This window comes from Mytilus galloprovincialis, chromosome 4 (genome assembly GCF_965363235.1).
Source record: "Mytilus galloprovincialis chromosome 4, xbMytGall1.hap1.1, whole genome shotgun sequence".
Lineage (NCBI taxonomy): Eukaryota > Metazoa > Mollusca > Bivalvia > Mytilida > Mytilidae > Mytilus > Mytilus galloprovincialis.
Genome location: NC_134841.1, coordinates 61,666,047 through 61,692,946, shown reverse-complemented (window position 1 = coordinate 61,692,946; position 26,900 = coordinate 61,666,047). Strand labels below are relative to the sequence as shown.

At 30.4% G+C, this 26,900-nt stretch overlaps 1 protein-coding gene across 2 annotated transcripts; it reads left to right on the top strand.

Annotated features, from left to right (window-relative positions):
• Positions 1-1,425: 1,425 nt before the first annotated feature.
• On the top strand, positions 1,426-25,132 carry LOC143072630 (uncharacterized). Of its 2 annotated transcripts, none has more exons than XM_076247668.1 (8): positions 1,426-1,872; positions 8,492-8,546; positions 9,760-9,814; positions 11,100-11,222; positions 11,941-12,131; positions 15,107-15,750; positions 19,676-19,708; positions 20,868-25,132. In XM_076247668.1, the coding sequence occupies exons 1-8, from the start codon at positions 1,519-1,521 to the stop codon at positions 20,922-20,924; spliced, it is 1,512 nt and encodes a 503-aa protein (XP_076103783.1). In that variant the 5' UTR covers positions 1,426-1,518; the 3' UTR covers positions 20,925-25,132. The 2 variants fall into 2 exon arrangements, with proteins under 2 accessions (XP_076103783.1, XP_076103784.1); XM_076247669.1 differs by having other exon boundaries at positions 1,428-1,872; positions 15,479-15,750.
• Positions 25,133-26,900: the final 1,768 nt, after the last annotated feature.

Genomic DNA, 26,900 nt, shown 5'->3' with positions numbered 1-26,900 from the left:
TGTAGTGATAAGTTCATATAGCTTAGAACCTCAAAAATTTGTAAAATTGTGCATGCTTTTATCTGTTTATGAGGGACACAGGTACAGTATTCGACAATCGATTGAATAGACAGTTTACGAAAATACTATCTATTGTATAGTCAAAACATATATATATTAAGCTATGTGTTACTGTAAGTACTTTTAAAAATTCCCTTGTTAACAACATATGTTTTGGTATTAGCGTTCCTGGTAAATGTGGCGGAAAACTTCGGAAATTCGGATGCAGCGCCGTGACTTATAAAGAGAACAATCGTGGATATACATATTTGTTATCACACAACACCCCCTCCTATAGGGACAGAGGTGTAGCACTCGAGTGTAGCAAGATCTAGCAAAACCGGCAACAAGACTCGCAACAAATTACAGAAATAAATCATTTTTAGAATTATTATCGGCAAACTTTCCCGGATCATAAGTACTGAATGGCCCGCAAAACTGTGGAATTAAATTAAATCATTGCAGGATAGTGAAAACAATTTTGAATGGTGCACTTGAATGAAATCATTGCACAATCATGCAAAAACTTGAAATTATTTTTAAAAATCATTTATCTTCTACTTATCACTGAAATAGAAATATAAGATCCAATAATAAGTCTTTTCAATGAATTTTCTTTTCCAGCAAACTGATTAGACAATCATGATACAGATAATCCTTTTTTAAGTACATTATGAACGTAGACGACTTTTAAGGGCATACAACTACAGTTACGAGGGGTAGGTAATGACGTTGCTAACGTAAAATTTTATTTTCGCGACGTCAAACTGTGACATATCGGAAAAAGATGCATTTTTCGACTGAGTTTTATCATTCAAACTGATTTAATTTAAAAATGAGTGCATGGACCCCCATTTTTTAAAACGACATTTTGTTTCATTTTGCGGGGAGATTATGTGGACCAAATTTTATAAAACTGTAAATAGTGCATTTTTTAAAATTTTGATAAATATAGACTACAGCAAAAATATGAGTTATTTCTGAATAAAAAATGAATAAATCTTTAATAGATACTAGCTTATAAAATACAGAAATTACAAATTATTCAACAAAAAACAGTTTGTGTTTATCTTTTAAAACCAAAAAGTTATGTCTTTCTTTCGAAAGGGAAAATACGGCCACAAATCAGAATTTTGAGCAAATATACAAAATTTCGACCTCATTTAACTCAAAAAGTAGCACATGAAGGTCTATGTTTTATGACATATTTGATTCAATCAGACAAAAAATAGCCTATAAGGAAATTTTCATCAAACTTTAAATACGGGATCGAAACTGTATCGTATGCCCTTAAAAGTTCTATGAAGCACTTTAAATAAGTATGCATACACAGATTACAGAACAAAATTAATACACACGGAATGTCAAAAATATTTTTATTCTACTTCCGTCTTTTTCACATCCGGACACGCATTTGCGAGCTGGCAACGAAGAAACTTGTTGTTGTGATAAAATTTCCAGACAAAAAACGTATTCATAATGTCAGGAAATGGTAGAGGAGCTGCAAGAAACCCAAGCAAGTCGCCCCCATTTCTAATTATTGGACTTTTAGTGGCTTTAGCCATTTTAGGGTTCAATTACTGGAATTTATCATCATCAAACGGTTCCCTAAGTGCCACAAACATGGATTTACAAGATCAGATCCGGATTTTGACCTCGAAAAGACTAAATGAAGAGCAAAGTAAAAGAGATATTGAGAGAAAATACCAATTAATTGAACAAAGAATTGCAACAAAAGATTCTGAAATAAAAAAACTACAGGAAGATGTTGATAAAAAGGGCGGTGATGTGGAACGAGCAGAAAATTCAAAGAAAGAATGTGAAAAAAATTTGGTAATTAGTGGGTCATGATTCCTTAATTTTTTTTAAACATGTTATAAAACTTATTTGCCTTTCAGCAAGGATTTGTTCACTTTACTATAATCCTAATGAACAAATCCTTGATTTCGGTTTGTCTGCCACCCTTCCATGCGTATTACATGTACATTGTAACACTTTTTGGAACAAAATGCATTAAAGCTGAGTTTTATCTCCAAATGACCTAAGAAATGTCTCCTAATAAACTTCTGTGGTCAAGCATCATCGTCATGTTCATGTCCCCTGTGTGAAAGGATGCTGGGTAGTGGGTACATGACGCTAAAATAAAATTTTACGGGAACTTGTGTGAATTTGAGTAATGCCCTTTACTGTCGGGCGTGAAACAGCAATTTTCGGCTACCGCTAGCTTCAAATTGATTATAATTTTACCGTCATTCATCAAAATATCCTAATCACGATTCGTCAGAGGTCTCAAATAATTATCGTTACCTTTATTTTTTGAAAAAAATTAACGTGATTCATCAAAATCATTGGATTCTTAATTGTCAATTGATGCCATGTAAGAAAGTGACGTTATCCAATCAAAATGAACGTTACAAACGTTGTTGCATTAGAATGTATAATATTATTCACCTGTGCATGTTCTATCGTCATGTTCATGTCCCCTGTGTGAAAGGATGCTGGGTAGTGGGTACATACATGTAGAAATACTTGGCTTACATGTGCGTTCCTCTGATTTTGTAAGCACTCTCATGTGTATAAATCTTACCAGATTTTTATGAAAATTGTTTCATCAAATGATCATATGTTTATCTAAGCAATGCCTCAAGCTTTCAAGAGTTGAGCACTAATAGTAATCATTTGAAGACCTGTAAAATTTATTCTTGCCGTTAAATTGTATATCTACTCTGTTCTATTAATCTAATTTATGCATAGCCATAGTATCAACAGTTATGAAATATATATTTTCATTTCTAATTCTCAAACAAAATTTTCTTTTTTGTTTCAATCGATACTAACCTTTTCAACGCTAAACACAGCATAGGCCACAATGACATACGCCGTCCGCCACTGCTATTTGCGGCATATGCCGCGATGACAACGGATTTTTCATCAGGACTCTTAAACCATTCAGTTTTCATTCAGGTCCTCTCTAATTTTTCCTTGTATGAATAGAGGATATACAATTCAAGGTCTCATTTGCGCTTGAAATCCCGGCAATTTTTATTGTAAAATCATGCAGTAGAAGGAAAATAAAAACAAATATTTTGACAAATGCAAATAGCGGAAATCGAAAACGAAGCTGTAAATATGGAAATATTTCAGCATTTCTATGGCGAAACTGACAACGAGGATTAGTTAAAAGGTTTCTTGTTATCTCAATGTGTTTATTACATTTAATTCGTGTGGGAAATATGATTTGATTGATCATTACGAGATGTAGAAGAAGGGGGGAAAACGGTGGTTGACTGAAAATTTTGAGGATGGAGCCACTGATTTGTGCCACGGTTACATAATTTGTTGTGTATGGTGCAATACGCTACGAAATCGAGCAATTGGTGTCTTCTTTATTATATGGCAGATAAAACAACAAAATAGATGAAGACTTAAAAGTAGTTTTTAATCAAAATTTAACACAAATGTAATAAATTACACCTTTTACCTGTTAATTACCTGAAAATGCAGGTAACCTGATAAAAATGTTACTCTAATAATTGCTTAACATTATACAAAATGTAGTTCTTACTCTTGTAAGCATTTTTTATGTAATAACTTTCTCTGTATCTCTTTAATAATCTTATAATAAAAAAGATACAGCAGTTTGAAAAGGAATATACTGTTCTAATGAATGAACACAAAAAAATGCAGCAGCAGCAGCCATTTGGCCATAAAAAAGAATAGGTTTGTTTGCCCAAACGCTACCTACCCAGAAAAAAGCTGCCTACTCAAATTCTTTTATTGTCCTGATTTGAAGAAGTTTTTTTTTAATCAGATAGGCATGAAGACTAATAAACACCCGATACTTCAATTTCTCTTTTTGAAAAAAAAGAAAAAGAAAATGCCTACCTACCTACCCACTGTCTCAACCTTTGGGTAGGGTTTGGGCAAACCAAAATATTTTTATTTGTAACCTTCTTCTATATTTTTGTGTAGTGTTGAAAGGGTTAAAGTGATGTTCAACATGTGGAAATATTCATGCTTTCCAAACACTTGTAAAATATTATAAAATCGGTGACTACAATGGATAACATATTATTAATTAGTTTGAACAAAATTATTATATTTTAGGATGAAGTAAGTTTAATTTAAAAAAAAAATTAAATAGTTAACTGTTATCAACATGATCAGTCAACAAAAATATTGATCTATGCATGCATCAAATGAAATTTTCAACATCAACTTCTGTATTTAGAATTATTTTCAGAGCATAAATTTTCATCCCTTTCTTTTCAATAATTTCTCTTACAATGTATTTCTTAATCATGTTAATTAGTTCTCTATTGCTGGAATACAATCTAATTTTGCTTAGCCTTATATCTGGTTATATCTCGTTCATTTCCCAGCTGTTTTAATTTAGAATCATGAGAATCAATCCAAAGTTTGAATTTAGAATCATGAGAATCAATCCAAAGTTTGAATTTAGAATCATGAGAATCATGAGAATCAATCCAAAGTTTGAATTTAGAATCATGAGAATCAATCCAAAGTTTGAATTTTTTTTTATACGACCGCAAAATTTGAAAAATTTTTCGTCGTATATTGCTATCACGTTGGCGTCGGCGTCGTCGTCCATCGTCCGAATACTTTTAGTTTTCGCACTCTAACTTTAGTAAAAGTGAATGGAAATCTTTGAAATTTTAACACAAGGTTTATGACCACAAAAGGAAGGTTGGTATTGATTTTGGGAGTTTTGGTCCCAACATTTTAGGAATTAGGGGCCAAAAAGGGCCCAAATAAGCATTTTCTTGGTTTTCGCACTATAACTTTAGTTTAAGTTAATAGAAATCTATGAAATTTTGACACAAGGTTTATGACCACAAAAGAACGGTTGGGATTGATTTTGGGAGTTTTGGTTTCAACAGTTTAGGAATTAGGGGCCAAAAAAGGGCCCAAAGAAGCATTATTCTTGGTTTTCGCACAATAACTTTAGTTTAAGTAAATAGAAATCAATGAAATTTAAACACAATGTTAATGACTACAAAAGGAAGGTTGGTATTGATTTTGGGAGTTTAGGTCCCAACAGTTTAGGAATTAGGGGCCAAAAAGGGACCCAAATAAGCATTTTTTTTGGTTTTCGCACCATAACGTTAGTATAAGTAAATAGAAATCTATGAAATTTAAACACAAGGTTTATGACCATAAAAGGAAGGTTGGTATTGATTTGGGGAGTTTTGGTCCCAACATAATAAGGGGCCCAAAGGGTCCAAAATTAAACTTTGTTTGATTTCATCAAAATTGAATAATTGGGGTTCTTTGATATGCCGAATCTAACTGTCATGACTGTGTATGTAGATTCTTAACTTTTGGTCCCGTTTTCAAATTGGTCTACATTAAGGTCCAAAGGGTCCAAAATTAAACTTAGTTTGATTTTGACAAAAAATGAATCAGTTAGGTTCTTTGATATGCTGAATCTAAAAATGTACTTAGATTCTTGATTATTGGCCCAGTTTTCAAGTTGGTCCAAATCGGGGTCCAAAATTAAACTTTGTTTGATTTCATCAAAAATTGAATAAATGGGGTTCTTTGATATACCAAATCTAACTGTGTATGTAGATTCTTCATTTTTGGTCCTGTTTTCAAATTGGTCTACACTAAAGTCCAAAGGGTCCAAAATTAAACTTAGTCTGATTTTAACAAAAATTGAAATCTTGGGGTTCTTTGATATGCTGAATCCAAAAATGTACTTAGATTTTTTATTATGGGCCCAGTTTTCAAGTTAAAATTATTATATTAAGTATTGTGCAATAGCAAGTCTTTTCAATTGCACAGTATTGCGCAATGGCAAGAAATATCTAATTGCACAATATTGTGAAATAGCAAATTTTTTTTTAATTAGAGTTATCTTTCTTTGTCCAGAATAGTAAGCAAGAAATATCTAATTGCAAAATATTGTGCAATAGCAAGATTTTTTTTTAAATGGAGTTATCTTTCTTTGTCCAGAATCAACTTAAATCTTTGTTATATACAATATACAATGTATATTCACTTATATCACTACCAACTGATAAATTAAAATAATCTTTACCATTCAGTGATAACAAGCAGTTTTTTTACATCTTAATATTTTATGATGTATTTAAATGAGTAGTTATTGTTGCAAACTCCATTAGAAATTTTAATTGAGATTAGTTTTGGAATAAGGGAAAGGGGGATGTGATTAAAAAAATTGGGTTCAATTTTTCTCATTTGAAATTTCATAAATAAAAAAGAAAATTTCTTCAAACAGTTCATTAGACCACATTCATTCTGTGTCAGAAACCTATGCTGTGTCAACTATTTAATCACAATCCAAATTTAGAGCTGAATCCAGCTTGAATGTTGTGTCCATACTTGCCCCAACCGTTCAGGGTTCAACCTCTGCGGTCGTATAATGCTGCACCCTGCGAAGCAACTGGTTATAGTTTGTTGTCATAATTAGTGAATTTTAAATAAAATTAAATTACTTTACATGTACATACAATTTATTCAAGGTAATAAATTTTAAACATTCTCGTTATTGAATAAACACCCCAAAGGCATGAAGGGGACATGTATATGTCATAATCACCCATTCTTGAAAAGATAATAAGGTGGAAAAAAATCTGTGTTAATATCTGAATAATTTAAATTACATGTACATACATGTACATGTATTATATATAATTAGTGATAAATATACATGTAAATAACATGATTTAAGCTCTGCTTAAAATATATGTATAAATAGATAAAAACATAACGAAACAACAAAGGACAAAAATTGTAAATTGTTGAATAGTCATTTTCCATAACATGATAAACATTGTTGTAATATTAATTAATTGTTTACTCTAGATGTATGACATTAATAAGATGTTGATTAAAAAATAATTGTAAACAGTCAGATAAAAAGACAGATTATACATTTAAATAATTAAATTTTAGTACATATACAAGTGTACGTTTTACATGGAATTATGCTTCTATCCATTAATGTTGCCAAACATGCTAAAAGTTGTTCTACATCATGTACGTAAATGTCCTTATAATACACTCAAATAAGATAATTAAAAGCCAGCACTGGGACTTCAAGTAAGATAATTAAAAGCCAGCACTGGGACTTCAAATAATATAATTAAAAGCCCGCACTGGGACTTCAAATAATATAATTAAAACCCCGCACTGGGACTTCAAATAAGATAATTAAAAGCCTGCACTGGGACTTCAAATAAGATAATTAAAAGCCGGCACTGGGACTTCAAATAAGATAATCATTACATGTAGATGAGACATCTTTAGTATTAATGATCCTTTTTTTGGAACAAAATCTTTACAATATGCAGATAATGTTTGGTATTTATGTAACCACATACATTAAGAAAGATCAGTGATCTAGAAACCTATTAAATCAACATACGCATGATACATGTTCATATAGTTTATATACATGTACATGTATATATATAAGTCATGTACATGTAAGTACAGCTGCTGTTCTTTAATCAAATACAAACTCTTTTATATCTCCTTTTTAACATCTGTTGTCCTTTATAGCATGTATATATTGATTGTACAAAGTATGTCATATCAATTTTGTCAATATTTCACATATACAGTATACATGTATTATATACATATATACAAACCAACAGATTCTTGAAACACTGATGTAATTTACTATATCAAATCAAACTTGCACGTACATGAAATGTAAAAATGAATGTATAAGATTTCTTGTAACATGTATACAAATGTATAAAGTTCCTTCATATGAGAAGGTTCCAAATGGAAGAAATATTACAGTATTTGTACTTAAAGGAAAAATGGGTATAGAATATTGTTTCAACAGGAAGATATTATGGCATTGCTTATAACAAAGTTTTCATGTCAACTTCAGTAATTTGGAACAAATATATGTAGAATGTTGTGAATGTCTAAATACAAGTCAGATGTTAAATGTTGTAACATTTATCATGTTTATACAAAATACCCTTGAGGGTGTTAAAAGCACTGTAATATGTAATAAGAAAGTTTTCAATAATTAAGAAAGGGGTTTTTCATATAACATTGAAGCATGATACAGACAGCGTTCAATGATATTTAATTAAGAAAGGGGCTTTCCATATACAATATAAATAAACAATATATGTACAATTGTCAGAAAATAGAAAATTTAATTGTTTGAGCTTAAGAAACAGGATGAAAAGTGAAGCTCGCCAAGGTTTTTCTCCAGTATTGTAGTGAGTACAACTAGATGTAAATTTTATATTTTCGACATAGAGGACCCCAAAATAAATCACCATGATCATGATGATGAAGATTTGCAATTAACTAACAACTTGTACACCATTTAATTATACTGTAGCCATACACATATCTTTTATGAATGTTATCTTCATACATTTATACATGTTATATATATATAAATACAACAAATGTATTTCATTTTTTTCAGCAACAATGTGAGGATAACAATACTGGTATCCAAACTCAGTTAGATGCAGTCAAAGGTGAGTACAAAATAATTTTGGATGATTGTTATGATGGTGGAAGACCAACTTTGATGGATTTTAAAATTGAGAAGGGGACAACCTTGAATTTAGATACTCAAAATAAAGAAATACCAAGGAGTAAGTTCAGAAAAGGTTGATTTGGGCCCTGAATTTTAAGTGTAAACTTCTTTTAAAACAAATGTATTATACATATAATATTAGCAGTTCAAGTTGATAAATAGATATACTTGTATGAAAGAGATGAATAAATTTTATATTCCACCATTGAACATCAGATTCCTGACTAATAGGACAGGTGCCAACGGTCAAATCTATATAAAAAAAACTAGAAACACGTATGAACCACATAAACAAACAACAACTACTGAACATCAGATTCCTGACTTTGGATAGGTGCAAACAATTGCAGCAGGTTTAAACATTTTAATGGTACCAAACCTTCACCATTGTCTGAAACAATAGTGTAACATCACAACATAGAAAGACACCCTATAAAATATCAATTGAAATGGCTTAACTTAAGTGTATGGATCTATCTAGATTTGTGCTGCAAGGTTGGATACCAAAAAGGGAAGCCTGGGATTGAGTTTGGGGGTTTTTTTTCCCAATTTTTTGGGGGTTCATATTTTTTTCTTCAAAATTTTTGAAATTTACAATTTTTTGAAAAGTTTCAAGAAGAAATCTTCAATTGCATAAAATATTGTGCAATAGATTTTTAAGATGTTGAACATCTTTTATTTTGTGTCAGAAACCTATATTATGTTTATTGTTAAAAATTTGATCATAATCCACCTTCAGCATGTTCAGACAGTATCAAGCTTGAAAATTGTGTCTAAACTTCGAACTCTACGGTCACTCTCAGCTTGAATATTGTGTCTAAACTTTGATCTCTGCAGGCCAGTCGTATATCTGGCTGCACTCACCGAAGCATTTGATCTTATTGTAAAAGCATTTAAATATACATCCCTAAAATAGAGGTTTAGGAGAGAGTTGACAAATTCGTTTGGATTTTACCTTTGTACAGGTAGATGGCTCTTGGCCCCTGAATCAAATCTACTCATTTCATTCCTCACTGTTTTTGTGCTGGCAGTATGGAGAACCTTTCCTTTTTTATACGTTTATTACACATGATATATAAACAACTGTTATACATAACTGATTGTAATGCAGAATTTATTGTATACAAATACTTTATCAATTTTGTTTACAGATGAAGTTAAGGAACTTAAAAATCAACCAAATGTTTCAACACAAAACTGTGACAGGTAATATACAATAATTAATAAAAGCATTTATCTCATGTATATTGAAGATTTCATGAAGAATGAAAATGGTAACAGTACCAGAGTGTTTTGTGTCAGAAACCTATATTATGTAAAACAATTTGATCACAATCCAAATTCAGACAGTATCACTGTGTATCATCGGTACAGCGGATATATCATATAGGTACTAACTAAATTTGGGGCATGATCGTTTTCTACCTTGAAAAGCTATATAAGTTACATTCGCTTTACTATGTACAGTACAGAAGGATTTATGTGGTCAGCTACAAATGAGCTATACACCATACAAAATGCTTCTTTTCAGAATAAAATATCAAAATATAACATACATGTATGTATGAAAGATTTCAATGCCAATTATTGAAACAGCTATACATATTACGCACACACAGTGGCCTTCTATCAGAAAGGGAGTTGCAATGAATATAGAATCATATTGGATGAGACGAGTGCCAACTTCTTTGACAAGTATTTGCACATGTTTTTAGTGAGTGCTTTTGTTTTTGGAAAATAATGAGACTTTTCTCATCATCAACCTACGACCATTTATTTCTGTAGATTTTTAGATTGAAGTACACATTAATATTATAAATATAGAGTTGTTTTATGATGGACAACTTCACAAGGTCGAATTTTTGTTCAATCAGCATGATAAATTCCGGATATTGTTAGTCATTTTTGTCATTAATAATGTTTGAAATATTTTACAATTATCATTTTTTCAACTTACGCCAAAAAAAAATATATGTCTGTTTACGGTGGTTACCTGACCAACCCTATTTTGAGCACCGACCCTAAGCCATTTTATTTCCATCGTAAAGTGAAAAATAAACTGAACTTGTGTTAAAAGTGAAGATAGTGTTGCCTGATACATCCCAATATTCATAATCATGAATATGATAGCTGTTTTAAGGAAATTCGTGACTCGTGTGATGAAATAAACATTTTGCCGCCATTTTTTCCAATCAATAACAAAGGGAAATGATTGGAATAATTCCCTTTGATATTGATTGGAAAAATTAATTAAAATTACGGTTATAACTTATACTGAGCCCATGATCAACTCAGACCACGATAAGATGCAACCGCACACTCAAAATCATATCACAAAAAATAAAATGAAAATACCGACCTGCCTACCCTATTTTTTCAAAGCATGTAAGACTTACATTGTAACCTTAAATAGACATATATATATTTTTTTTGGCCTTAGTGAGAAACAATTCACTGCAGTTTGGCAAACACAATTTTTTATTTTTTTCAGCCAATGTAAGGAACAGGTTAAGAAGATATACTCCGAAATGTTCCAGAAAGTTGGCCCTGCACCTATGCAACAGCTGATCAATGCTGGGATTGATGTGGGAGAAGATATAAAGATACAAGTACAGTAAGTGTTACAGCAACTGTACAGTAACATGTACAGTAAGTGTTACAGCAAGTGTACAGTAAGTGTTACAGCAACTATACAGTAACAAGTACACTAAGTGTTACAGCAACTGTACAGTAACAAGTACACTAAGTGTTACAGCAACTGTACAGTAACATGTACACTAAGTGTTACAGCAACTGTACAGGAACAAGTACAGTAAGTGACTAAGTGTTACAGTAACAAGTACACTAAGTGTCACAGCAACTGTACAGAAACATGTACAGTAAGTGTTACAGCAACTGTACAGTAACAAGTACAGTAAGTTTTACAGCAACTGGTTGGTTGCTGTCTAATTGACATATACCCACAGAAATAATAATGACGTCTGCCAAGGCTATTTTATTTTTTTCAGGGACACCTTGCCAAACATCAAAATTATTTGGACTAACATATACCCACAGAAATAATAATGATTCTGGAATTTTGTTTAACCAGAGTTATGTAGTTTTTAAATGCAGTGCTTTACCAAGGAAAACTTTGCTATATTTCATCCATATTGTTGATATGACACACTGACCTTTTTTACAGAAATATTTGCTTTTTCTTTTGTGTGTAAAGAATTTTTGAAATGCATGTCAAATAATAAATTGGGAAATATTTGACTCACTGATCTCGAGATCAGAGATACAAAATTCAAAGTTATGTCCCCTGACAGAACACTGTTAAACTTTTACAGGCAAGCAGCAGGTGCAGGAGGTCAGAAGCAAATTCAGCCTCCAAATGCAGGGGAAAAACCTGCTCAACAGCAAACAGGTCAACAACAACCAGCTCAACAGCAACCAGGTCAACAACAACCTGTTCCACCACAACCAGGTCAACAACAACCAGCTCAGCAACAGACAGCAAATAAACAAGAAGAAAATATAGGTAAAAGGCATTAAGCATATATGTAGTTTAATCAGTGAAATCCAGACCATTATTCAACAATTGTACCAAATAAAAAACAAAAATTAAACCAGATGCATGTTATGCTCATGAAAAACTGTTTGATAATTTACTGTGTATACATTTTTATACATCATACAGTGTTCTCCCCAGGCCGTTTTAGCATTGCGGTCCCGCGACGCTATTATAATTTCTGCGATGCTATAATTATTTTGAGGATGTTATATTTCTTGTTTCTATATGGCAAAGCCATGTCTTAAATTTTGAACTTTTATCTAATTACTGCTTATGATCATAAAAAATATATCACCTTTAATTCCTTCAAGTCGGACAATAGACAATTAAGAGTGATCAAATAGGTGTTAATTGCACTTTGGGGGGTAACTGTTTGGATAGGAATACCCCCAGCTGTCACTTGTGACATGATTAATTCCATTTGGTCTACAAAATATTACAGTAGTATTACTTTCTTTCTCTTCCTATCACTTTTTGTAAATCGAGACTGAAAAGTTTAATTATGAGCTAAATAAGTTTTGGTCTTTCTTGAGAAAGTGATCATAATTGGCTTTAGTTTATGTTTCATCCATTTAATGCATTAAAAACGCCATATTCATTCCAAATCTCTTGTTGAACATTGTTTATTTTCATATTTTTCATTGCTTTTGGCGGCCATTTAATATTTTAGTGTAAACTACTGGTCGGAACCGGACCAGATATGACACAAATACATATTTTACGATAATAACTACATTTGTACAAATGGCACAGTAGACAGTAAACAAGGATACCTAAAGAGAAAACTAAGCATTAACAGACTTTTTGTTCGATAACTTTGTTAAGAATATATATCATTTTGATAAAAAGGAACAACTGGGACTGATTCATTGAATACCATGAACCAATATATTTCATAGACATGATAAAGATTTTTTTTTAACTGGGTAGGTAGGGTAACTGGAACCACACATATATTTTTATTTGGCCCAAGAGGAAAAAATAATTCTGGAACTATAAATGAATATAGAAAACATAAACTGAGAATACTGTTATCATGGTTATAGTTTAATTGTATTCTCAGTCATGATTTCAACAATATTGACACAAAGAATAGGGTTGAAATAATATTTAATCACCAAATAAGGACCTATAGCATACAAAAAATATAAAACATTTTGTAATAAACAATAACGCATATATCATAATGGAAATAGAGCATTGCCACAACGCGACAAATTACATTGAAAAAAATACATTTTTTTTATGCCAAATGTGATGCTATCCAAAATTTCTGGGGAGAACACTGTCATATGTGAAAATGCATGAAGAAATACAAATATATACTCATCAGAAAATGACCTAGAAAATGACACGTACATGTAATCATACACATTTTTCATACAATAATCTCTGCATTGACTCATATATCATGTATGTAGTGTATCAAATAGACGAAGAAATATAAAACATGTTGTGCTGTTAATTGTAGTCAGGAAAAAAGAATATGGGAAATAAGTAATACATCCAATGTTTTCTTTACTTTACAATGTAAACATGTGTCTGTCTAAAAATCAACTTTATTTTATTCTCCATCCTGAGTTGACTTGATAACTAGTTTAATCAAAATCTGACACAGTAATGCTCATTAAATTTAATTATGGTTATAATTAAAATGCTTTAATGCTAAAAGGGTGTTGATCTTAATTTTAGGGAAGATAGGCCTGATAGGGATAGTGCTGAAATAAGAAATTTTCCCATAAAAAACTTTTAGGTTCCTTACCTTTTCATCCAATACAGAAAGGTAGAGGTCTTTAAGAAAGAAATAAGATAATAAATATATTCCATTTTAAAACAAATACTGATAAACTGGCTAGGACTCTGTTAAATGAAAACTATTTAAAAGTTTGACTTTTGCGAAGAATAGGTAAAATCTTTCAAAAACTGATGTCAAAATTATCGTTAAAAACTCTAATCGCTCTTCACCCAATGTATAGATTTTACTTCTAAAACCATGGTTGTTGCTAGAAAAAATTCAAGTTCAATGATGTCAAAGTGTGGTACCAAATTTATTTTTTGGTGTTTACATATACTTAATTTTGAAAGTACTGACCTCTGTAGAAAAATATCACAACATGGGGCAACACCACTTTGATTTTGAAGAAAAATCAGTGCATTGGTTGTTGAGATTTCATGATTTTAAGACAATTGAAAGAACTATTTCTGCTAATTTATGTTTTTCTTACAAGAATAAAAAAAAAAATGCTGGACTTTTAGTTTGCTATGTCAGACACACATTGTATCTACATAAAACTCTTCAGAGGCATTTGAATATAAAAATGGTGGAAGGTCAAATCACAAATGTTTTTCAATTTTGGAAGAATTCATGCAAAAATATTAAAAAATTAACATATATTGAAACAAGTTAAACCTACCTCAGTTTAATCCAAGGTCTTTGACCTGATCTATTCACTGTGATTTGACCTTGAATTAATTTTTTTTGTTCCAAGGATTTTCTGATTACTGTTAATGCCATTGCTTCCATTAAACATACTCAAAAGTCATGCTTTTTATCTTTGTAGTTCTTATGGTTATTATGCTAGTTTTTAGTTTTTTACCTGTACATTTGAAATTATTTATATACTGTGAATTCATTTATTTTCGTGGGTACCAATTTTCATGGTTTGAGGAAAACTTGTGTATTCTATTAAATTCAATTTCAAGGTTTTGGTATAGTCTGTATACATTCATTAAGAAAATTTGCAATTCCTTATATATTCAAATTTGTGGTTCCCCTGTAACCACGAAAATTTGTATCCAATGAGTATTAATGAATCCACAGTATTTGTAAATGAAACATTTTAAGATTCCTTAACGTTAGATATATTTAAAACTCCAAAGAACATTTAAGTGAATCAGAAATATCAATATTATTATTTTTTTATTTCTTATTAATTTTAAAGAAGGATCAGAAGGACAAGGTAAGGCTCCAACAACTGGATTAGTACACACTTTAGTAGGCTTAAAGGACAAGCTAAAAGAGGGAGTACAATCCCTCTCTCAGGAAACAATTAAACAAGGGCTTGATTCCCTGAAAGAAAAAACTGATCTGAATAAAATATCTCAAGATAAAGTGAAAGAGGGATTGCAATCCTTATCTGTGAAAGCTGGTCAACAATTGCATGAAATACTTAATCAGACCCAAGAAGGCATCAAACAAGGTCTAAAAAAATCCCAAGAAATAGCGGGGCTTATGTATGGAGGTGAGGGGAAATTGCATGATTCGTCTAACAAAACTCAAGATATAAGTGAAAACAAAAATAACACCCTTGTAGGAAAGGACAATCCTCAGCAACCAAATACTAAGGTAGATGGGACTAACCAAGAAAAAGCTGAAAACAAAACTGTAGGAGAAAATGTTCCCAAATCAGGAGATGTCAAGGAAATGGAACAAAAAGATAAAAAGAATGAGATTAAAGAAACCCCTGCACCAGGAGTTAAGGATGGTGTACAGAATGAGAATGTAGCCAAGACTGTAAAAGATGAGGGTGTGGGATATGATGATGAAGATGATGATGGCAAAGATACAGGGGATAAGGAGGTGGAGGTAGTTAGAGGCCTGCATGTTTTAAGTTTTCCCTAGAAAATTGTTTTCAAATCAACACTGAATAAGTTTATATTATTTTGGGAAATCAGTGCATGTACATTTGTCTACCATGTTTTTTAAATATATTATACAGTCTATAGTTTAAAGAGTATATGTGTTTTATTTTTACAATAAATACCTTTTGTTTGTGTATTTGATCTAAGCTACATACTGATTTCCCAATTCAAATGTAAAAATTATTGTGTTGGTGTAAAATTACTATTTCTAAAAAACTATTAAATAAGTAAAAGTTGTGTCAGGGGTAAATTTCATTTACTGTTAAAGTCATATGAAACTTCAAATTAATAAAAACGACATAGGGATAGTGATCCGGCAGCGGCTATGGCGGCGGTGTTAGCCAACTTTTTTAAAGCTATATATTTTAGACGGTGTATATAGATGCCTCATGTTAGAACTCTCCGTCAGTCACATGTCCAATGTCCTTGACCTCATTTTCATGGTTCAGTGACTACTTAAAAAAAAGTTTAAGATTTTTTGTAATGTTAAATTCTCTCTTATTATAAGTAATAGGACAACTATATTTGGTATATGCGTACTTTGCAAGGTCCTCATGCCTGTCAGACAGTTTTCACTTGACCTCAACCTCATTTCATGGATCAGTGAACAAGGTTAAGGTTTGGTGGTCAAGTCAATATCTCAGATACTATAAGCAATAGGTATAGTATATTTGGTGTATGGAAGGACGGTAAGGTGTACATGTCCAACTGGCAGGTCTCATCTGACCTTGTTCTCATTTTCATGGTTCAGTGGTTATAGTTAAGTTTTTGTGTTTTGGTCTGTTTTTCTTATTCTATATGCAATATGTCTACTATATTTGGTGTATGGATTGATTGTAAGGTGTACATGTCTAGCTGACAGGTGTCATCCGACCGCCACCTCATTTTCGTGGTTCAGTGGTCAAAGTTAAGTTTTTGAGTTTTGGTCTATTTTTCGAATACTATATGCAATAGGTCAACTATATTTGGTGTATGGAAATTTTTTATGTTCTATTTGTCTGTTGCGCAGGTTTTATTTGACCTTGACCTCATGAACGGAAGACTATGTTTATAATATATACATGCATTGGTTCAAGAATTGGATAAACAATTTACTGGTTTCATATGACTTTATTATTTTACATACCTAATTGCATGATAAAATCAGTTTTCGTATGATGAACAAAATAAATCTCATGTTGCAATGAAAAGTGTTTGTTGAGAGAGAAAACAGTTTCTAATTCAACATTCATGATAAAATTGACCTTTTATCTGATCTTGGAAAGAATACTATGGATTCATTTATTTTCGTGGGTTGAGTTAACTTACACTTCTGTGGATATTTAATGTCGTGGTTTTGATATTGTCTGCATACAAGTGTATGGAAAATTTGTAATTTGTTTAACATCTCAATTCGTGGTTCACCTGTACCCACGAAATCCACCAAAATTGGTATCTAACGAAAAACAATAAATCCACAGTATATTGACTTAATTCATATTCATTTAGTTATAATATATGAATTGTATCAAAAATGTGTTGATTGAGTTTATAATGGTTATTTTTAATTATTGTTAAAATACTAGTATCATTTACTTTCCACATGATCACATTTCCATGCATTTTATTTTGGATTCAGAATAGGTTGTCTTTTCTGTCTTTAAAAAAAACCACTTAATTTTCGAAGGTATTGAGGTTGCTAATGTAAATTGTTATTTTCGCGACGTCAAACTATGACTTATTGGGAAAAGATTCAGTTTTTGACTGATTTTTATCATTTAAACTTATTTAGCTTGAAAAAGAATTCATGGACCCCTCTTTTTTGAAATGCCATTTGGTTTGATTATGCAAGAAGATTTGAATGATGTGTTTTTTTATGAAAACGTAAATAGTGCAATTATTTAAATTTGATAAATATACAGCAAAAAATGATGTTTTTTTTCTACATTCATGAACATTTGATAAATATGAGTTATTTCTGAATAAAAAATGTATAAATTTTTAGGATACTTATAAAATACAAAATTACAAATTATTTAACAAAAAACAATTTGTGTTTATCTTTAAAACAAAAAAGTTATGTCTTTCTTTCAAAAGGAAAATATGGCCACAATTCCAAATTTTGAGCAAATATACAAAATTTCGACCTCATTTTACAAAAAGTAGCACATAAAGGTATATTTTTTATTACATAATTGATTTAATCAGGTGAAAAATAATTATATCGAAATTTTAATCAAAATGGGATCAAAATTGTATCGTATGCCCTTAAACACTCACAAGCACTGACACTCCTGAAATATTGGTGTCTTTAAGATTGTTAAACACAGGAAATGCTTCGATGAATTGGAATGGCACTACAATCAAGTACTAGCTAATGGTGCCATTATATATATATAAAAATATATATATGTTTACTTCACCAAAAGTAAAGCCCTATAATAATTATTATTATAGTAAATCTGCAAATTTGAGGTTAAAATCCATGCTTCTGTTTCATAGTAACGCTGCTTGTAGTTTGTCTAGAATCCTTGGCCAGCTAGGCTGTATATTTTAAAGACAACAATATTTATATCAATTTGTTCAAATGAATGGGAAAAATTAAAAATCTACAAATACAATTACAAGATAATTAATTAAGTTCAATATACCAGCAAGCATGTACATTACAAATAAACAGCTGCACCATGAGCGCATGATAAGCCCATTGCATTTTCAAAGAATAAAGTTCGATAACTTATATATCAGAAATTTATGAAAATTGAAAGGAAACTTACTTCAATAGGTATAAACAATTCAACAAAGTAAATGAGAACTGCTGAAAGCGTTTTAGAGTAATTAACAGAACACTGGAAAATCCCCTTTTTTAATGAGTAAAACCCCATAATACGGAAATGTAAAATGTAAAAGTTAAAATAACGGTGGTGAAAGCATTTTTGAGTTATTGTCCAAAAACTTCTTAATGAATAAAAACAGGGAACGTAAACAAGAAAGTTTATAAAAAATGAAATCAATAGATATAAACAATTCTCTAAAGTTTTATGCAAATTGTTTAAAGCATTTTTGAGTTATTGACCGACATATTGATGACGGACAGACGGGATGGACAAGGTATACCATAATCTGTCCCGTAAATGGGCATATACAAATATAACCAATATAAAGAAAGAGCTACATATTGCTTACTGTATTTGGAATCAATTATATTCATTGCATGATGGAATACTTAATAGAATATTTCTGACTATTATTCATATAAGTCATAAATGAAATATTGTGGAAACACATTTTCAGGAACATCATAAACATTGTTGAGATTTTGTTCTAACAAAAACACTATAACACATACATTTTATGTAATACATTTTAATACCTTACAAAAAGCACAAGAAAGTCAATTCATATATATGTAATTTGATACCAGTTTTCATTAATTTTTAAATTTCATCATGTTCATATTTTAAATTTCATTTTTTACTCGAAAATCAGCAATATAACTGTTGTTTTATTTCATGATTTTCAAAGATCTCATCTTGTTCTGAAAACAGTCTTCACGATGAACTGCTAAATCTACAGGCCCGGGGCTCAATTTTTGAAAATTTTTAGTTAGATTCTGTTGGCCTGTAGATATGATTTTTACAGGCCCGAGAGCAATTTTATAAGCCTGGGCTGCCTGGGCTGCCACTCAGCGTGAAGACTGTGAAAAATATCACAAAATCACAAAAATCACAAAAGAAGATTGAGACTGTGGCCAAAAATATTAATACTACGACCAACTGAGGTAAGTTTCAAACTAAGATTCAAATACATGTATTATAATATATTTACCAGAATTTTTTTCAATTGAAATTCATTTCCTTTTAAGTATTATTTATATTTTCTTTTTATAGGCAAATAAAGACATGAAATATGCACCTAAAAAGGTAGGTATACATAACTGAATGATAAAGAAAATGTTGTAGTGTTATGAATCATGAATAAGCATATATAGGTTGTAATTCCTTTTAAGGTGGTACCTAACACTACAGTGAGATAACTCTTTAAAGTCAGCTAAACGTTTTAACTACGTTGTGTTGTAAAGGGAATATTAAGCTTCTCAGTGATCAAAATTGGTGTTTGTCAAACTGCTATGTAACCAGTGTAATTTTTCTGATAAAATGGTTGGTTCAAAATTTTTGAAATTTTTACATTTGTTAAAGAGTCAAAGTAAATATTTTGTCAAAATTTTATCAAAATTAAACGAGCCAAATTAATTTTAGTAATAGTGTTGGGTACCACCTTAAAGAAGATGCACATCAGTTTAAGTTGACCATCTTTTAACATGCAGTAACACTAGAAGACAAAGGAAAGAAACACCAACAACTTGTCGTCGTTGTTTTTTCCCGAAGACATTTGGTTTCTGGAAAATAACTTTAGTATAAGTTAATAGAAATCTACCTAATTTAAACACAAGGTTAATGACCACAAGAGGAAGGTTTGGATTGATTTTGGGGGTTATGGTCCCAACAGTTTAGAAATTAAGTGCCAAAAAGGGGCCCAAATAAGCATTTGTCAGAAATTCTCGGGCGGGCAGGCAGAAGCTAAATGTTGTCCGTGCATTTATTTACTCATGAACCGTTCAACCAAATCTTATTAAATTTTAATATGTTGTTACTGATGACAAAATGGAAGTCAAGTTCAATAATGACGATTTTGACTTAACATTCAGGTGTTATGATTCTTGAAAGATTGAAAAATGGTGTTTCAAGTTGTGTCCATGTATTTACTCATGAACCATTCAACCAATGCTTTTCAAATTTCAATATGATATTACTGATGACAAAATGGAGGTCAATTTTGATATTGACGATTTTCACTTTCATCGTTCATCAGTTATGGTTCTTGTGATATTGAAAAATGCCAGGACACAAATAAAAAAAAAAAATCTGGTTTGCTGTCGCTCTGACAGCTTCTTGTTAAATCTCTATTACTAATTTTAGATGTGTCAAGATATCTTCGTTCATTTGCAAATGATTGATCCATTATATCTTCAATGTATTTTCTGTAAATTTTATAACTTTTGTTATATTATTTTTTTACTAGACAGATGATGACAGTATTGATGCCTTAAGGAGAAATTTGAACAATGGAGCACAATAGAAAACAGTAAACAAGGAATCAGCATAATACAAGATACCAGTTACCACATAAATGAAACTTGACTAATGTGATCTCATTGTGTAATTTTAAAAATAACACATTTCATTGAAACATTCCAAGTTTAGAAAATTTAGAGTCTTTTGGTAACTGAATAATTAAGACATGTTTCAAAAAATGTCTTTCCCCGGAAAAACCATTCTGGAAGATATTTTTTAGATGAAGAATTTTTTATTAAATTTGTTTGATGAATGAAAGAATGTATTTCTTCTGCAAAAAAAGTATGTCAAGCCCTTTCTAATAATAGGTGTTACTAGCCCTGAGGAGGAAGATAAAAATTAACACATATAAATATGTTTTATTAACACATCTTCAATTTTCAATTTAAGCAGTTTAGTATGACAATAGTGAAACATTTTTTTAATGATATGTTTTTATCCTTTTGTGCATGCATAGAAGTATTTTAGAAATTGCAGAAGAAATAAGATTCATTTTGAATATATAAAAGCCTTAGTGGACAAGCTAGGTGCACATTCAATACAATCATATTTATAAAAAAAATATAGCAAATTAATATATGTATATATATATACACACATGTATACATATGCATTGTATATGATTCAACTATGTGATTATCAATTCTCCAGAGCAATATCAGTTTAATCCAAAATTTCAGATAAAACAAATTTGTTCTCTGTGCTTCATCTTTATTTAACTTTAATAATCTGTGTAATAAATACTCTGCATCAAGCTTGCCATGATGGCTATAATTTCTTGTTTTGTTCTGATCATGTCATAATATTTTGTTCTCTTCTTACAGAAAAGCATCGTAAACAGCTTTTTGGATAACTCTTTTTATTGAAATTTAGAAAAGTTTGTTTTTTTCACTTCTCTTGTTTTAAATAGATAAAAAATGATAAATATTAAGATAAATAAAAAGTTTACATGCAACCATTATTAATGCTTCAATTCTATTTGTAATTATACTTGTACTCTTAATTTTCTTTGCCTTATTTTTCTTAAATTAAAAATATAAATGATATAACCTAAAAAATCACGTTTATTTTAGGTTTCTTTTGTTGTCAGAAGTGAACAAGAATTATAAATAGAAAAATGACTAGGCTTATTTATGCAACATATGTGATGTGGCCTTTTACTTTGTACGTACAATGTATATAGTCTTTGTAAGAAAGTACGCTATAAAGATTATTTAAAACAATTGTTGAGTCAGGGGGAGATAATCCTTTGTAAAATTTAATTAAAAATAGTTTCTTTTCTTACAAAGACTATATTAGTAAATTGATAAGTCAATGTGAAATTATTGTTTCTATATTTATTGTTTAGTTAAGTTATTAAAAGGAAATATTGTGGGCTTAATGTGTGTTTATAATAACCATTATATCGTTACTTGGGGAAATTTTATAGGTTAAAAACTTCAAAGGTTTTGAGTTGTCAGGAGTCAGAGATTCTGATATTTATGTATGTTGTTTGCACATTGAGAGAAGTTTTAATGAGCCATTGACTACAGTTTATGATAAAAATTGTATTTTGTTATTTTATAGAAAAGAATTGAAATTGATCTACAAATAACATATCAGTATTTTGGATATTTCTTTAGTTCAGTTTATTTATATGCAATTCATTGTTGTAGATATTATATTGATGTACTTATCCTGTAAATTTGTCTTGTATTTATACCATGTTTTAATGGAACTTGATCACTATCAGAACAGACATCTCAAAGAAACAAAATATAAACAAATTGAGTCGCTTCAACAATTTATCAAATTAAGGTGGTAGACCTTTGTTCAGGGAGACAACTCTTTAAATCAGTTATGTGTTTGTTAAAGTCAAGTTTCATCAATGTTTTTTAAGCATTTACCTGAAAAAGATTGGAAATAATCTATGTAACCTAGAAGCTTAGAATATATTTATGAAAATGGTTGACACAAACGTACTGATGATTTTAAGAGTTATTTCCCTTAACCTAGGTCTACCTCCTTAAATGTCCTTCAACATGAGAGAAACTCAGAATACATGATTTGAAGGATTGTTATGTGTTAAAAATGTTGTACTTTACATAGCATTGTATCAAACTTGTATCAATAATTTATCAAATGTTAGAACAAATGATTCTCTTCGTTTTCTATACTTCTGTATATCTATTGAACAAAATTCTATTGGATAATATATACAGAATCTTGGACTATGCATTTTCTTGTACGTTTGTGTTATATGTTAAGTTGTTTGTTTATATAGTTATTTTTATATTCTGTGTTAGTGTTGATTGTGATATACTGTATGGTCCCATTAATCCCCCTCCCATCTAGCTCCTCCCATTTTATTATATTTAATTCATTGTCTGTTTAAAATTGAATTCACGATTTCACATTTAACATTTATTGGCATTTACAAAAAAAAATAATCAGTTTTGACTCTACCAATCATTATGCAAATGAATGGATTGTAGATCTTATTCAATCAGAGAGAAAAAAAGTGGACATAAGCAAATTTTATTCTTGTTTTTATGCTATAAATACCCAAAAGATCTTTTTAATTTTGAGAAGAAGAAAAATGTCTATTGCCATATTTTTGAGGGATTTTTTTTTTTTATTATTATTAGATGTTACAAATGTCAACTGAAAACTGTATTGTCTTGCACCCATTTTCAATTCACTGCTTTTCAACAGAACAATCAAATTAAAAATTACCAGACATAATCCAATTTTATAAATTGGTACTGTCGTAACTTTGACTTAGTGTGTCTATCCTATATTTTGAAAAAAATATTGTCCATTATCATTGTATATTTTAAGGAGTAAAACTCTGTTCACTTTCAGTGGTCAATTCATTGTCATTCCATTCATAATGTCTCAAGTACTGCCCAGAGATTTAATCTTTTTTTTATATCGTTATTGTGTAAGAAGATAAAAAATACATTCCATATTTTATATATTGAAGTTTGATAGCTTACAATAGAAATTTTATTGAATACAATATATGTGTTAACTGTTAACCATAAAAGAAAATTGTAAAATCTTGCAACAGAGCCTGAAACATTTTAAAATAATTTATCACTTAATCTAAAAGCATTTGGGGAAAAAGAGTTCTTTGACCTTTCAGAAAAATTAAGCTAAAAATGTAAATTTTACTCTATTGATCCAGACATGTTGTCTCATGGTGTCGTTTCTTCAAGATCATGTGATTTTTACCTATTTTTACCTCATGATCTGGTATTTAATTGTATAATATCATCCATTGTTTTCATGGATGAACGAATGCCATACAAACTTTTATATTGCATGAAAACTGAAATTTTTATGCAGATTTTGAAAGTTTAAGTTAACAGACTAGAAAATAAGTAAAATGGAGTATATTTTTTTTTACCGAAAATGCTTCTGTAAAATGGAGTAAAATTTTTTTTACGGAAAATGCTTCTGCAAAATTAACTATGTCACTTTCACCAATAGGGCATTAAACTTTGTACCAGCTGCATATTAACATTAAAGTTAACTTTTAAGGCTTACTAGATATAAGTAGCATATATTACAAGTCTATCAGTTGTAAGTTTTAATGTTTGTAATTTGATATTGAATTAACAAGCATGTATTTTTCTTTATGGGGTTTTGTTGTAAAACAGTTCAAAGACGGCTTTTCATTTTCATACATTTAACAGACTGCTCTTCACTTTAATATTGGAAAAAATATTTCAATAGGACTATTGATGAGATTATAATCTACGTTTTTTTGAACTATGTTATTTACCAATGGAACCTAACTAATATTCAACTCTTTTCTAAAACAAATCATAAGCTCAATGTGTTCATAGAACTACGTACATTTTAGAGGATTAAAATGAAAATTTTAAACCTATCTCTTATATTATTATTATTGAGATAATTTAATTACTTTTACAGAGATTTTTTTTTTTATCTGTAATGAGAAACATCACTTTTTAGAGGGAAAGAGAAAAAATGTTTGCATTTCATATTATTGACCTAAAATATACTTCTTAATATATAAGTTCCATTCATTATGATCGCTAGTGGGTGCTTCACTTCGCAGGTATACTTGTACTGTTATTTATTTATGTTATCATTTTTGCTATGTGGGGAAATCCATTTGTATTAGTTGTATTCATTTGTGGGTTTTGAATTTTATTATATTTTTTTCACTAAATATAGAAGACAATAAAACTTAATGGTTGATTTGTTTGTTTTTATTTTCTTTAATAAATGATACTTTTGTCATTATATCCTATTCACCTATTCATCTTTATCTCTCTCTGTCTAAAATTCACTAAGTAATCAGTTTTCAGTCCTGATTGAAGATATTGATTCACTATTTGTTATACATGTATAGCTTTACCATGAAAAGTTACTGATCAAAATCAATGTTTGTTCTGGTCTTGTAGAGTAGGAAAATCACTCAAAATATTCAGTTTTCCCTTACTTATTTCATCATACTTAAAGATATTGATTTGATAATTGGTATATATTTTAATCATGACAAGTAACAGATCAATTATGGAATCATGTTCTGGTCTGATGTTTTGTACAGAGTTATGGTCCCTTGGACTAGGAAAATCACTCAAAATATTCAGTTTTCCTTATTTTTTTGTCATACTTCAAAGATATTGATTTGATAATTGGGATATAGTTAAATGATGACAAGTAACAGATCAAGTTGGAATCGTGTTCTGGTCTAATGATTTTGTGTAGATTTATGGTCCTTGGACTATTCCACATTTGTTTTCATCATGCTTGACTATATTGACTTGATATAAGTGATATAGTTTACACTATGACAAATTTTAGATCAAGTTGGCATTTTGTTCTAGTACAATGAATTTTTAACCATAAGGAGACTTTGTTAGTCTTGTATTATTTTAATTTTAGTTTCTTGTGTCCAATTTGGAAATTAGTATGGCGTTCATTATCACTGAACTAGTATATATTTGTTTAGGGGCCAGTTGAAGGACGCCTCCGGGTGCGGGAATTTCTCGCTACATTGAAGACCTGTTGGTGACCTTCTGCTGTTGTTTTTTTTCTATGGTCGGGTTGTTGTCTCTTTGACACATTCCCCAATTCCATTCTCAATTTTATTTGTATTGCTAGGCAATACTCATATAATGCTTGTTTGATTTCACTTCAAACTCTGATGGATAATTGATCATGGTGTTTATATATCACCATGTGATAGCCGATTCTGTTTATAAAGAAATCATGCCTCCTTCCATGTAAATTGTTTTACCTTTTTCTGAACCTAACTCTTGCATGGTTTTCACTATTACATGAAACTAATTTTAAACGCTGCAAATAACAATCAGATGGCACTTACTCAACTCATGGATGAACATTTCTATGTTGAAACTAGCTTAAACCTCACCATATTTCACACTCTGAAAATCAACTGCACTTTACTTTCTTTACATACAAAAATGAGACCAACAAAGACATCTACAATTTCCTACTGGTTAAAGAACCAAAAACACCACAGTTCTACACAAAACTTTGGTAAATGGTTCACCACCAGGCAGACCAATAATTAGTGGCAACTATGGCCCTACTGAAAAAAATCTGTAGCTTTGTAGAAGACATATAGTAAACCATTTTTTTGTACCTCTTATAAAGTCTTTTGTTAAAGACACTTCTGACTTTATCAACAAGATTGAATGCATCAAAAATTTACCAGAAGGTACTATTTTAGCGACAATGGATGTTACCTCATTATACACCAACATTCCAAACCAAGAAGGTTTGGTTTCTGTTGCCAAAAGCCTACATTCACACAAAGCGTCTTATCAAATATCCAACAAAGGGTTATTACAACTTCTTAAATTAGTCTTCACTGCAACAATTTTACTTTTAACAAAAGAACTTATCTACAATTCAGCAGCACAGCTATGGGAAACTAAGTGGCCCTGTCTTATGCTAATATCTTCATGGGACATTTAGAGGAGAAACTACTAAGTGG